We start from the raw sequence: 13,518 nt of genomic DNA on the forward strand, positions 1-13,518 counted from the left end.
AGTTACATATCAAATCAATTTACTGAAATACCCTTGTAATTAAAATGTGAACATGACATAAACCTATAAGAAGAATGAAATTTGATTGGTTGCCATGGTTTTCAAAGTTAACACAAAATTGTTGGTTAACATTTGATCTTCCCCCTATATATATATATATATATATATATATAAGAAAAGTTTCATTTGAGAAGTAAATAAAGTGATCTTACCCTTCATCTGCTCAACATTTGCGACTTTGACCGTAAATCACCATATAATTCCTCGCATGGTATATGTAAGATGGAGGGGTAGTTTAATAACTTTTACAAATAGACGACAAATATGTTCAAATGTGATTCACATATAAACTACGTGTTCATATATGAACTCGTTAATTGGTTCAGATATGAATCACACGAGTTCATATGTGATAAGGTAATTAGTTTATATGTGAATCACAAGGGTTCATATGTAAATCAATTAAAATAGTTTATATGTGAATTACACAAGTTCACATATGAACATATAGTTCTTAGGTGAATCACATAGGTTCATATATGAACTCGGTTGTCGTCTATTTGTAAAAGTTACGAAACTACCCTTTTATTTTTTGCATAGCCGCGATTTTTGACTAGTCAAAGCCGCAATTATTGATTAGTCAAAACCACAACTATTAATTAGTCAAATCTGATCTTGACCGTATGAAGAGACTATGATCACTTCTTTATTTCTCAAATATTTATCTTTTCTCAATATAACTATACACACACGAACGCACGCGCATGCGCACACACACACACATGGTTGAGTTCATGTGAAACCAGCCTATTGTAAGACCTGTGAGACCACATTTTTACACTTGAAACTTTACAGCAAAATATTATGAATGTAAAAAATCTGAACCTTCACAACAAAAACACTGTGAAGAACCACAAAGGTGGTGCCTGATTGGTTTGAGCTTGACTCCAAAGGTCAAAAGTACCAGGAGGTCCTAGGTTCAAATCCAAGGAGGAATAAAAATCCCCTTGTGGTCACGGAGGTTCAAATGCGGTGACTCCGAGCTATCTGCAAAGCAGGTGATTGTCCTGGGATTAGTCGGCTCGCATAGCGGGTTAGATATCCAGGTTAATAAAAAAAAAAACAACTGTAAAAGTTACTTTCATAATATTTTGCTGTGAAGTTTCAAGTGTAAAAAGGTGGTCTCACGGGTTTCACGAAATAGGTTGATCTCACATGATCCCGAGTCTATATATATAGGACGGTAATCAAATGTAATTATGTAACCACAAAGATTTTGAGAACCATGAGAACTGATCTAAGCCTTAATTTAGTTTGATCCCATGATTTTAATTTAAAGCTTGATTTTAATTAGGAAAGAGAATAATCATCATTTTGATAACAAAGATTAACCAAATGAAACACATACTCACCAATTGAATCACAATATAAATTCTTATATTTATAAGGTTGATAATGACAGTTTTTCATATATATATATATATATATATATATATATGTATATATATAGGGTTGGGTTCACGTGAGACCATGGGATTTTCGTGAGACCCGTAAGACCAATTTATGTTCATTGATCAACATTATAAACTTATGATCTAACGGTCTAAAGTTGCAATGTGGCAATTTTGTAATTATTGAGAAGTTTTGTGGCGTTTATGAATGTTCAGATCTGACGATTGTAAATCTAATCCAAGGGTTGAGAATTGGTCTTACGGGTCTCACGAAAAACCATTGGTTTCACATGATCCCAAGTCTCTATATATATATATGTATGTATATATATTATTTCACCACCTCAAATTAAACATAATTTTCATTTATAATCTATCTCATCTCATGAAATCGAACACAATTTCCATCTATATGTTATTTTATCTTATGAAATCAAACATAATTTTTGTCTATATATTATTTCACTTAATGAAATCAAACAAAAATTATATGTGTTCCATAGAGTGAATCAAACACCATGTACCTCCAGTGACAGGTGGCCAGTGGGTATGACATCCATTCCATCCAGATCTGCATTCTAATCAACTTGGTGATGAGTGAGTCTAGCCCATAATACTCTTTCAATCTACTTTCACTTTAACAAAAATACCCTTATATCATCGTCTTATTACAAACATGCTTATTTCTTTAATGACCATTGATTTAAACTAATCTATGGATTAGATTAGTCTCCAAGATCCTCAAACTTTTTTAGCCTTCACATGATCATTTAACCCCAATATATATCATTTTTTATATATGGGATAGAATAGAACACATATTATTCAAATTTAGGCAAATAGTTGGTTAATTTTAAAAGAAGTAGATGAATTACATGATTCAATCAACTGTATATTCTTCAGGCTTACGCATAAACACTTGGTCCATTTTGGAGTCATTCTAAACAATACAAAAAATTTAGGGGCCGTTTACTAAACGCTTACCAGGTAATTTTTCTCACTGCATGAACATGACAAAGGCCAATAATCTTACCTGGTAACAACGATAATAAGGATGGAGAGTCTTACCCGGGCAAGCGTTTACTAGATAAATTGTTGCATGATATACGTTTTGATGTACTACAATCTTAACCAGTAAAATAAATTATAGTGTTGACTCCTAACGATAAACACTTACCGGATAAACATTTAGATAAAGAGCCCCTTATTGATAAAACTTAACGTTAACTTCACATACACACACACAGTAGACCGACTGAAATTTGAAAGACTCTAAAGAAAAACAATATATGATTTCAAATTCATTCCATTGTGCCAACAACTTGATGTGGAACACTACTACTCCTATGCTTCTCCAAATACTCCACGAAGTCGTCCGTATACTTTTTCTGTAGCTTCGTGTTGCCGAATATTCGACTCAGCTCCATTGACTTTTCCTTGTACATCTTCCCTTTATCTTCCACCACCACCAAACGCACCGATTTCGCCACTGATTCCTTGCTGAACGACCCATCTTCCTCGTTTCTTTCGACCTCCATTCCTACCTGTTTCTCCACCAGTGCTCGTGCATTCAGACCTTGGTCCACCAAAAATGGAAGCATTATCAGAGGGTGACCCAACGCTAGCCCTTCCACAATGGAACCCCATCCACAGTGTGTCAGGAAACCACCCACCGACACATGACTCAGTATCTCTAACTGAGGCACCCACTTCTTCCACACCATCCCACGGTCACGGGTTCGTTCTATGAACCCTTCTGGCAACTCCACCGTCTCCGACTCCGTCGAACCTGCTGGCTTTCTCAGAGCCCAGAAAAATGGCAACCCCGAAAGCTCCAGACCCAGCGCTAACTCACCCAGTTCGGTTTTCGTCAGCATAACCTCACTTCCTAACGCCACATACACCACTTGACCTTTTTGTTGACCATCCAGCCAGTTCTTGATGGTTAGCCATGCGTCATCTTTCTCATCTCCGACGTTGGTGGCTGTTGCCGGTGGCATTAACCCCACGGGAATCACCGGGAGGTGGTGCAGATCCTCAAAAAGGGTTAACCATTGAGGTTCAAATTCATAGCAATATCTTATAAACATACAATCAGACGCCTGAAAGATCATCCCGGAACGATACGTATCTGAAACCCCAGAAGCATTAAGAGAACTGCTGCCATCCAGTATCCAGTTGGCCTCATGCTTCTGGTAGCATATTTTGGTAGGGAAGGGAACCCACTTGGGTGGCGCCATGAAATCCTCCACCGTCTTGCGATCATCAGAACCATTTATCAACTCCTCTGGCGATCGCCCTAGAAAAGCGAGGAACCAAGGGTTGATTATTGAGAAGAAGGCTCGCGAGATGCCAAGACCAGCGGCGATGGACGGTAACCAGTATGGAGCGAAATCATAAATAATCCAGTCTGGGGACTCTACCTCGAGAAATGTAGTGAGTTGGTGTTGAAGACCATCGAAGGCCTTCTTGAGGTGTGGAATATCATGGGTGCGGACGTCCATGGTGGCCTCTGCATTCTGAGGGAGGTGGTGAGCAGGTGGAAGTGTGAGTGGAACCAAAGTTATAAGTTGGGAGAGATGATGGGAAGGTGGGAGACGTTGAATGTTTCGAGTTGTGGAAAGAAAAGAGACTCTGTGACCCTTTTCTGCTATGAATTTGGAAAGTTCTAGAAAAGGGATGATGTGACCAAAAGCAAGCCATGGAAACATGACTACATGAAGCTGCTTGCTATTGCCATTAGAGTCGGTGGTAGCCATGGCTGTTACTGTAAACCAGAATGGCCTGGTGATCTCGTAATTATATAATATTTTTTTATTGAAATTACGATAAAATAATATTTTTTAGTATTAATTTTTTATAGAATAAAAAATAATATTTGTAATAGTATTTATTTATAATTAAATAAGATACTAAAAAAAAGTATAAAAAAAAAAAAAGAGGTGCTATGAGATAGTTATTCCAATTTACTACGATCACTGCTTTCATGTCTCCATTCAATTTGCTACCCTGGAATCTCACTCATTCAACAATCATAACACCATACATACCACATACATATCGAATATTGTATTAATGTTAAATATTTTATTTATTAAATATTATATACTAATATTAGGTGTTTAATCATTATTTATTTGAGAACGTCCAATCTCAAATTCGCCAGAACATAACCGGTGGATTATCGTACAACAAAAAAGTCAGCTTTCATTGACTTTCGTTGGTAAGTCGTCGAATTTTCATCGGTAATTCGATTATGATAATATTCCATACATATTTTCGACGGATTTTATAATTAGTTATTTTATAATAGTTGTAACTCTAATTACGCTATTTTACCGACGGATATTTAATTAATTTTTTTAAAATTAAAGTCTACCGGAAATCCGCCGGAAAGTAATTAAAAATTAAAATTTAATTTTAAAACATTCCGGCGGTTTTCGGGGGTCCGGCGATAATAATTATTCAATATTTAAAAAAAAAACTCAATTATTTCAGATGGATTTTGTAATTAATTATTTTTGAATAGTTGTAACTCTAAATTAACTATTTTACTGGCGGATTTTCGGTGGATATTTAATTAATTTTTTAAAATTAAGGTCTGCCGAAAATCCGTTGGAAAGTAACTAAAAATTAAAATTTAATTTTAAAATATTCCGGCGGTTTTCAACTTTTTGTTTATTTTTCAAACTTCTTTTTAATGGATCGTATTGAGCTTTAAAGGATCGTACTGGGTTTTAACGGTGAAGTCAACCCTATGAAATGACACAGAAACGTCTCAATTTTTCTTTATATATCAACAATTATTTGTCAATTTTTTATGTACCTATCAATGTGGGATTGATGGTTGTGGTCTTTACTTCTAAATATATAACGAATAAAGAGTATATATATAATTAATTTTTAATATCGATTAACCCTTCTTGGAAAAAGAGAGTTGACCAAAATGAACCAATCCCACATGTTTGGAGGGTTGGCCAAAATGATCTAACTCTAGATGTTTAGAGAATCAACCAAGATGAACCAACCTCATGAGTTGTCACAAAGGTATCTTGGCCTCATTTTTCATATCTACCATATTTGTCAATCTTTCAACTCTCAATCAATGTGAGATATACAAAACTCAATCACGACTCAAAATTAAAGAATATTCAATTCTTAGGGTGCGATCAACGGCTGTGCTTCTTACTTTAAAAAACATATAAATTTTTTTTATCTTCAATTAATTTTTTCGCAAAAAAGGTTGGCCAAAATAAGCCAACCCCATATGTTCGGAAGCTCGGTCAAAATGATCCAATAACGTGAGTTTAGACAATCAATCAAGAGAAGCCAGTCTCATGACTTGCCACAAAGCATCTCAACATCTTGTTATATGTCCACCATTCATTGTCAATATTTCATCTATCTGTCAATGTGCAAAATTGAATCACAATTCAAGAATGAAGAATACTTAATTTTTAGGGCGCCACATTAATATTTTTTATATATCAAAAAGAAGATTATTATGATGGATATTGATACTATTGATTGAGTTTTATAAAAAATAATTACATATCAATCTCTAATTGATGTGAATACCCAAAATCTAACCATAATGTAAGAATTTAAAAATATTTGGTTTTAATGATGCTACCTTATTATTTTATAGTTTTCTTTTATATTAATATATTGATTTTTTATATAGGTAACTTTTTTTGCAAATAAAGGGTTGTCATAGTGAACTAACCATGAGTTTAGAGGGTTATCCAACATGTGCCAATGATATAAGTTTATAGGATTAGCCAAGAGAATCCACCCCAGTGAGTTAAAACAAAGACCCCTCAACCTTCTCTTATATATCTACCATCAATTGTCAATCTTTCATCTCTCCATCAATGTGGGATAAACAAACTCAACCTCAATGCAAGAAAATATATAATACTCAATTCTTAGAATGCAACATCATTTCTTGTGAATCTTGCTTTTATATATAAAACGGGTTCATATGTAAATCAGTTAATTAATTCATATGTGAATTACATGAGTTTATATGTGTACAAGTTAAATAATTCATATGTGAATTACACAGGTTCTCATATGAATCACACGGGTTCATTCGTAATTTTTACAAATAGGGAAACTATTCATCTATCTTCCGCATACTATGTGATGAATTATCCAATACCTCACAGTCAAAGCCACACATCTTGATCAGATGAAAGGCTAGGATCATTTTTCTACCTTTTAAATAGTTACCACTTCTCAAATGACCAATTAAAGTATAACAAATATAATTTAACCAATTTAATACCTATTAAACTATCGAGTATATTGTAGTTAATAATATAATTAAGAATAATTGTTAAGACTATAGTTTTAATTGTAAAACTTATAATCGAATATTTTTAATAAACGAAATAGTTTTTAATAAATTATGATAATATACTAAAAAAATGTACAATGAGTCTTCACGAAAATGTAAGTCCAAGAAGATAAAGTGAACCATAAAATATACTGCAAATCAAGCTGCAAAGGAACACATGGATTTATAATCTGCAACACTTAATAATCATCTAAAAACTCCAAAATGAGAAATAGTTTGTTTTCTACTACCCAAAATATCCGCAAAACAAAACCCATCAGACTGTACTTGGCAATTAACCATCGAAGATGCATCTGAGTAGTCCATTTGGGTTTTCTTTGCAAAACGAAGATGCACCGGAGTGGTACTGGGGTTGAACGAAGAAACAAATCTAGATTAATAGGAGTGGCGCTAGGGGTGAAGATGTATCGAAGTGGTCTAGACCCTGAATTAATTGAATTAACAAATATTTGAAGGAATAAATCACTATACGGCCATAAAAAATGGATACTACTAAACTAAACCAATCCATAATAAATAAAGTAAAATGTAGTTTTCACTAAAAACATCGGAATCGAATCCGTATTGTAGATTTTTCTTTATTAGTAAATTTAGAAATTATTATTATTCTTGTGATACATACAGAGAAAGAGCATGTTTCAGATACAACTAATTTTATTTGTACAACTGATACAACTCTAATCTAAGGTGTCTATATATATCAGATACAAACCAAGTCATTTGTGCGAACCAAACAAAACTTATTCAACCAATCATAAATTTTCTTTTTCTTTTTTGCAATTTTTTTAATCATGAAGGTTGATTAGTCTTCTTTTATTATGGAGAGCATTAATTATGGACATCATCATCTTAACTATATTAATTTTTGAAAATAAATTTCATCAAAAGAGATATATGATACAATTATATTTTTACATAGAAACACAAATATATGAAACAATTTTATAAAAAAAATAAATTATATGAAATAATTTAATCAAATTAAACAATTTAATGAATAATTTTATTAAATTAAACAGTAAAATCCACGATTTATATACATGACTTGATTTGTAATTAATTATTTCCATGAATATTATTGAGTATTAAAATTTGATTTAATATAAGAAATTATATGTGACGGGTCATATGTCAATTTTGATACGTTAGAATAATAATTAATAGGTTAAAGAGAAGGATACAAATAACAAGTAGCTGGTGCATAAAGTAATACCCACTAAAACATATTTATATTCGTGGCATACTTTTTTATTTAAAATCAATATTTGACATCAATGAATTATAATTATTATTTCCATCACCATTATTAATAATACAATATTAGATGAGGTTGATAAAAATATTAGCGGTGTTTAAAAAAAAGGAAAACCGAAAAACCGAGTCCAACTATTTGAATCGATAATCGAAAAATTCAAAAATCAAAAAAACCGAAACCAAAACCCACCTAGTATTTGTGGATTGATTTCGGTTTTGAAATTTTAGGTATTTGTGGGTATCTGAACCCGATATAATATTTATTTATGCATTAACCTAAATTTAAGCTAAATGAATAAAAAAAAACTTTTATGTTTTTTTTGTCAAACATCAGAGTAGATGATTAAATTTGGTGGTGTAAAATCGTAAAGGAGTCAACATTAACTGAAAAATAGATGTTTTAAATAATTAATATAAAATAAAAACGATACATGAGTTATTGGCTGAATAAACAAATAAAAATGTGTAATAAACAATTAAAAGGGATTTTTTTTGGTATAAAAGTAAACTCAAACAAAATAGTCCCAAGGGTTTAAATTAGAACATGAGTTAAAAAAGTGTCTTTGGAGCTATTTAGAATTTAAATATTAAATCAACAACATGTGCTATTTTGTGTAATATTTTATTGGATCTTATTTTCCTCCATGAGGGTTTTGCAACAAGGTAAAGTTTGTCTAAATTAGACCTCGTATGGATGAAAAATTGAATCTCAAATTAGTCATTCAAATCGTCTTGTGTATGATGTTGTGGAAGCTGTTGTCACAGTTCTTATAGGGATCTTGAAATTGAAACTGGTTTATTTATGATTTTGCAAATAAAGATGTTGAGAAATATTGAAGGAAAGACTCACTCGTATGCACACAAAAGGGGTGTAAATTTCGGACTCCTAATCACTGCACTCGTGTCTATTGACGTATTTTTTTTTTTGCAATGAGGATACCTTCTCACACAACATCTATTATATAAACATGTATGTGATGTTCATTCCACACAGTTCCCATGCAACATTATCAAACAACTTTCAGGTGCCAACTCTCGGTTTTTTCTCAACCAATCGTTTCAGTCCGACAGTGCTCCTGCTCCGATCATTGTACCCCGGAAACAGATGCCACTAAGCCTCGGTCATTTTATTTTTTTAAACATATTATTCTATATGTGCGTCCTTAAATCATATATTTCAATTTCTTCACTTTATATATGTACAATTTTGATTCATATAAAACTATATTAAAATCTAATTACGTGAAGAATCTTGAACGCCGAAGAGTCAAGCGTGGACAAGTCCTATATCTATTAAATTTTATTTGAAGTTTGAAAAAATATCGGATATTTTTGAATAATTTTACTTTTTTGGTAATATTTTTTTTCAAGTTGTTCAAAATAATCATTTTACTAATCTTCTTCATTAATAAAAAAAATAAAAAAAATACTAAAATCTAAATTAAAAATTTTAAATCAAAACATAAATTAACAGAATATTTACGTACATAAAATGATTATATAAAGCAAATGGAATGCACATTGATTATTCACACCCATCTATATAAGTCTAGGCGAGCTATAAACAAATTATATACATACAATGATTATCCATAGATCGGTGCGTGCATATAGTCTTAGGGTACATACGGTTAATGAAATTGAGCTATATGTGATTATGTGGGGGTGTAGAATTGTACATCAAACGTAGCGTACTTTGAGATAGTGATATCTTTTAGGAATGATAATCTGTCTGTCATGAATTTGTTTCTCAAGCACATTTGAAGACGTCTATTGGGGCCTGAAATGTAATTGTCATGAGGGTTGTGACGGGGATTGGGCTACAAATGTTGTGCAATATCTGTGTGATGGGAATGTGATCTAATATTTATTTGAGTATGATATTTTCACTTGTTGGCTTTATATATGTTATATACGTTTATCGAATTTGAAATAAAAATTGTAGTGAATTCACTAGATTTTATGGTCTAATCCTCACTATTTTATAAATAAAAACTATTTTCAAGGAAGTATCAGATTGAGGCAGCTTAAAGGGGAAAGGCAAGATGTGATCCTTCCAGAGTCTGGCAAGTCAATTTAGTTTCTTTTTTCCTTAGCCTGTAATAATTCTCAACCGTGGATTTACGTTTCCGCTACAATTATTTGGGATGTATTGACAAACATTACTCATTTACTTTTGGTGCCGGTTTGGCCTTTGTTTATGATATTTGGTTATTTGAGTGTTGGGTTGTTACACTATTGACAAGTATGAATGGCCGAACTAAATTAGACTAGAGTATCTTTAACAGATTCTCCATAATAAAGATTTGGGGTTTTTTCCAACAAATTCTTTAAAATAGAAAAAATAAAATGACGGTAATAAGATTCTCCAGATTTAGAGAACTTCAACAAAGTAAATGATCCTAATATATTAAATGTACTTTTTGTAATATAATTAATATTATAATCTTCAATTTAGATTAAATATAATTTTAAGATGTTAATTTTTAATGGAGTACTTTGTGATTATGGACCCGAACCCTAATTTACAAAGGATTAACTTATATAAACTACGCTACTATACACGGATAAAATATGCGTAGATTTTATGCCTGTAATTAAGGATATATATATATATATATATATATATATTCATAGTATGCGTAGACGATGGATCGCGTAAAAAAAAGGATTTGGACCTGAATCGCTTTTAGTTTCAACCTCACCCCATGAATTGCATTTGATACGGAAATTGATCCGTTGTATCTCAATACATCTTATTAGTGTTGATCTTCAATTATGATTGATCAAAGGTATATTTGTTTAGCTTTGCATTGAACATGTAATGCTGTGTTTATTGGTAGCAATTAATTATATTTTATGTAACTAAGATTCGCCAAGTATATTTTAGGGTAACTTAAGGTTAAAACTGTAATTTTCCTCGTTGGACAATCCATTCAAAACAATTATCAAACAATCAATTTTCATTTAACACTAATTTATACATAATTTTCTGTGTGTTTAAACGTTTAATATTTTACACGGAATCATCATTAGGCATCTACTTAAACAAACCATAACTTAAATGACTTCATTTTTCAATCTTAATTTGGCATGAAAAACAAGATACTTCCATATTCCACTAATTCAATATGCCAACTTAACCATCCATAGCACTGGAAGCAACACCTGTATGCTTCTCCATATACTGTACGACGTCGTCTACATACTTATTCTGTAGCTCCATGTCGCCGAATATTCGACTCAACTCCCTTGCCTTTGCCTTGTACATCTTCCCTTCATCTTCCACCACCACCAAACGCACCGAATTCGCCACGGATTCTTTGGTGAACGACCCATCTTCCTCATTTCTTGGGATCTCCATTCCCACCTGTTTCTCAACCAGTGCTCGAGCATTCAGACCTTGGTCCATCAGAAATGGAAGCATAATAAGAGGGTGACCCAACGTTAGCCCTTCCACAATGGACCCCCAACCACAATGAGTCAAGAAACCACCCACCGACTCATGATTCAGTATCCGTAACTGAGGCACCCAGCTCTTCCACACCATCCCACGGTTACGGGTTCGCTCTACGAAACCCTCTGGCAACTCCACTGACGTGGAATTACCTGCTGGTTGTCTAAGAGCCCAAAAGAATGGCAACCCTGACAGCTCCAGACCAAGTGCTAACTCACGCACCTCGGTTTTGGTCAGCATAACCTCACTCCCTAATGCCACGTACACCACTTGACCTTTTTGTTGACCATCCAGCCAGTTCTTGATGGTCACCCATGCATCATCTTTCTCATCTCCGACGTTGGTGGTTGTTGCCGGTGGCATTAATCCTAAGGGAATCACGGGGAGATGGAGCGACTCCTCTGAAAGGGTTAACCATTGGGGTTCAAATTCATAGCAACATCTTATAAACATACAGTCAGACCCCTGAAGAATCATCCCCGAACGGTACATATCTGAAACCCCAGAAGCATTAAGAGAGCTGCTGCTATCCAGCATCCACTTCACCTCATGCTTCCGGAAGCATATATTAGTAGGTAAAGGAAGCAACTTGGGTGGCGCCACAAAATCCTCCATCTTTTTGCGATCACGGGAACCCTTTATCAGCTCCTCAAACCACCGTCCCCCAAAAGCGAGGAGCCATGGGTTGTAAATCGAAAAAAATGCTCGCGAGATACCAAGGCCAGCAGCGACCGGTGGCAACCAATAGGGAGCAAAATCGTAGATAATCCAATCTGGAGAATTTTGCTGGAGAAACTGAGTGAGCTGGTGTTGAAGTCCGTCGAAGGCCTTCTTGAGGTATTGAACATCATCGGTGCAGACGTCCATGGTGGCCTCTGCATTCTGAGGTAGGTGATGAACTGGTGGAAGTGTGAGTGGAACCAAAGTGATAAGCGGGGAGAGATGATGGGAAGGTGGGAGACGTTGGATGTTTCGAGTAGTGGAAAGAAAAGAGACTCGGTGACCCTTTTGGGCTATAAATTTGGAGAGTTGAAGGAAAGGAATAATGTGGCCGAAAGCAAGCCATGGGAACATGGCTACATGAAGCTGCTTGCTACTACCAAGGGAAGCCATTGTTGTTGCTGTAAAATGAGAAGGGTGGTCTGCCGTTGCCACTGGTTCGCACCTTTTATACTAAACTGAACCTATCCCATCAATATCTTTGGTTACCTTTCTTTTTCATTGGTCTCATAATATTAAGATTTAATTACAAACACGTCTTGTTTAATATTTTGCTTTTCAAATATAAATTTAAAACGATAATATTTAATTCGTATAAAAAAAGTATTTTTGATTTCATCATTAACATTGTAGAAAGAGAGATGTAAGTTATTATGCAACATTTTACATTTGTACAACCAATATAACTTAATCTCAACCGTTCATTTAATTTGATGAATATGTGATTTCATATAAGTTTTGATTGTTTCCTAACATAAAGTACTGATTTCATAAAAGTTTTGAATTTTTCAGATGCATACCATTACATTTGTACAACCAATGCAACTCAATCAATTGAATTGTTTATAAATATGATGAGAGCTCATTTATTATGATTTGAAGATTTATAGAAAATGACTATGGTTCATTAATTATATTCAATACTTTATATAGGAAACAATCTAAACTTTTATGAAATCACATATTGATCAATTTAAATGGACGGTTGAGATTGAGTTGTATTGATTGTACAAATGTAAATGGTTGCATAAAAACTCATATCTCTCTCTCTCTCTCTCTATATATATATATATATATATAGAGAGAGAGAGAGAGAGAGAGAGAGAGACAGACAGAGAGAGGAGTGATCAAATGAAAACCGCCCTCATTTGTGTAAACCATGCAAACCACCTTCATCTGTCGATTTCATTGTTTAATCTTATGAAATTTTTTCATGAAATTGTTTAATCTTGTGAAATTGTTTCATATAATACTTTTTTGATGAAGTTGTTTCA

At 33.5% G+C, this 13,518-nt stretch overlaps 2 protein-coding genes across 2 annotated transcripts; both read right to left on the reverse strand.

Annotated features, from left to right (window-relative positions):
* Positions 1–2,696: 2,696 nt before the first annotated feature.
* Positions 2,697–4,213, reverse strand: LOC112524145 (UDP-glycosyltransferase 91D1-like). The gene has a single exon (XM_025133824.1). It carries the CDS (start codon positions 4,208–4,210, stop codon positions 2,753–2,755), a length of 1,458 nt encoding a protein of 485 aa, XP_024989592.1. The 5' UTR covers positions 4,211–4,213; the 3' UTR covers positions 2,697–2,752.
* A 6,993-nt stretch (positions 4,214–11,206) lies between these two features.
* Positions 11,207–12,637, reverse strand: LOC112520865 (UDP-glycosyltransferase 91D1-like). Its single transcript, XM_025129521.1, has one exon. It carries the CDS (start codon positions 12,635–12,637, stop codon positions 11,207–11,209), a length of 1,431 nt encoding a protein of 476 aa, XP_024985289.1.
* Positions 12,638–13,518: the final 881 nt, after the last annotated feature.

This window comes from Cynara cardunculus, assembly GCF_001531365.2.
Source record: "Cynara cardunculus var. scolymus isolate 2C chromosome LG 1, CcrdV1, whole genome shotgun sequence".
NCBI classification, from domain to species: Eukaryota; Viridiplantae; Streptophyta; class Magnoliopsida; order Asterales; family Asteraceae; genus Cynara; species Cynara cardunculus.

Bases quoted from the DNA above. Each gene is read 5' to 3' on its own strand.
- LOC112524145 (XM_025133824.1), bottom strand. From the start codon at position 4,210: ATGGCTACCACCGACTCTAATGGCAATAGCAAGCAGCTTCATGTAGTC.
- LOC112520865 (XM_025129521.1), bottom strand. From the start codon at position 12,637: ATGGCTTCCCTTGGTAGTAGCAAGCAGCTTCATGTAGCCATGTTCCCA.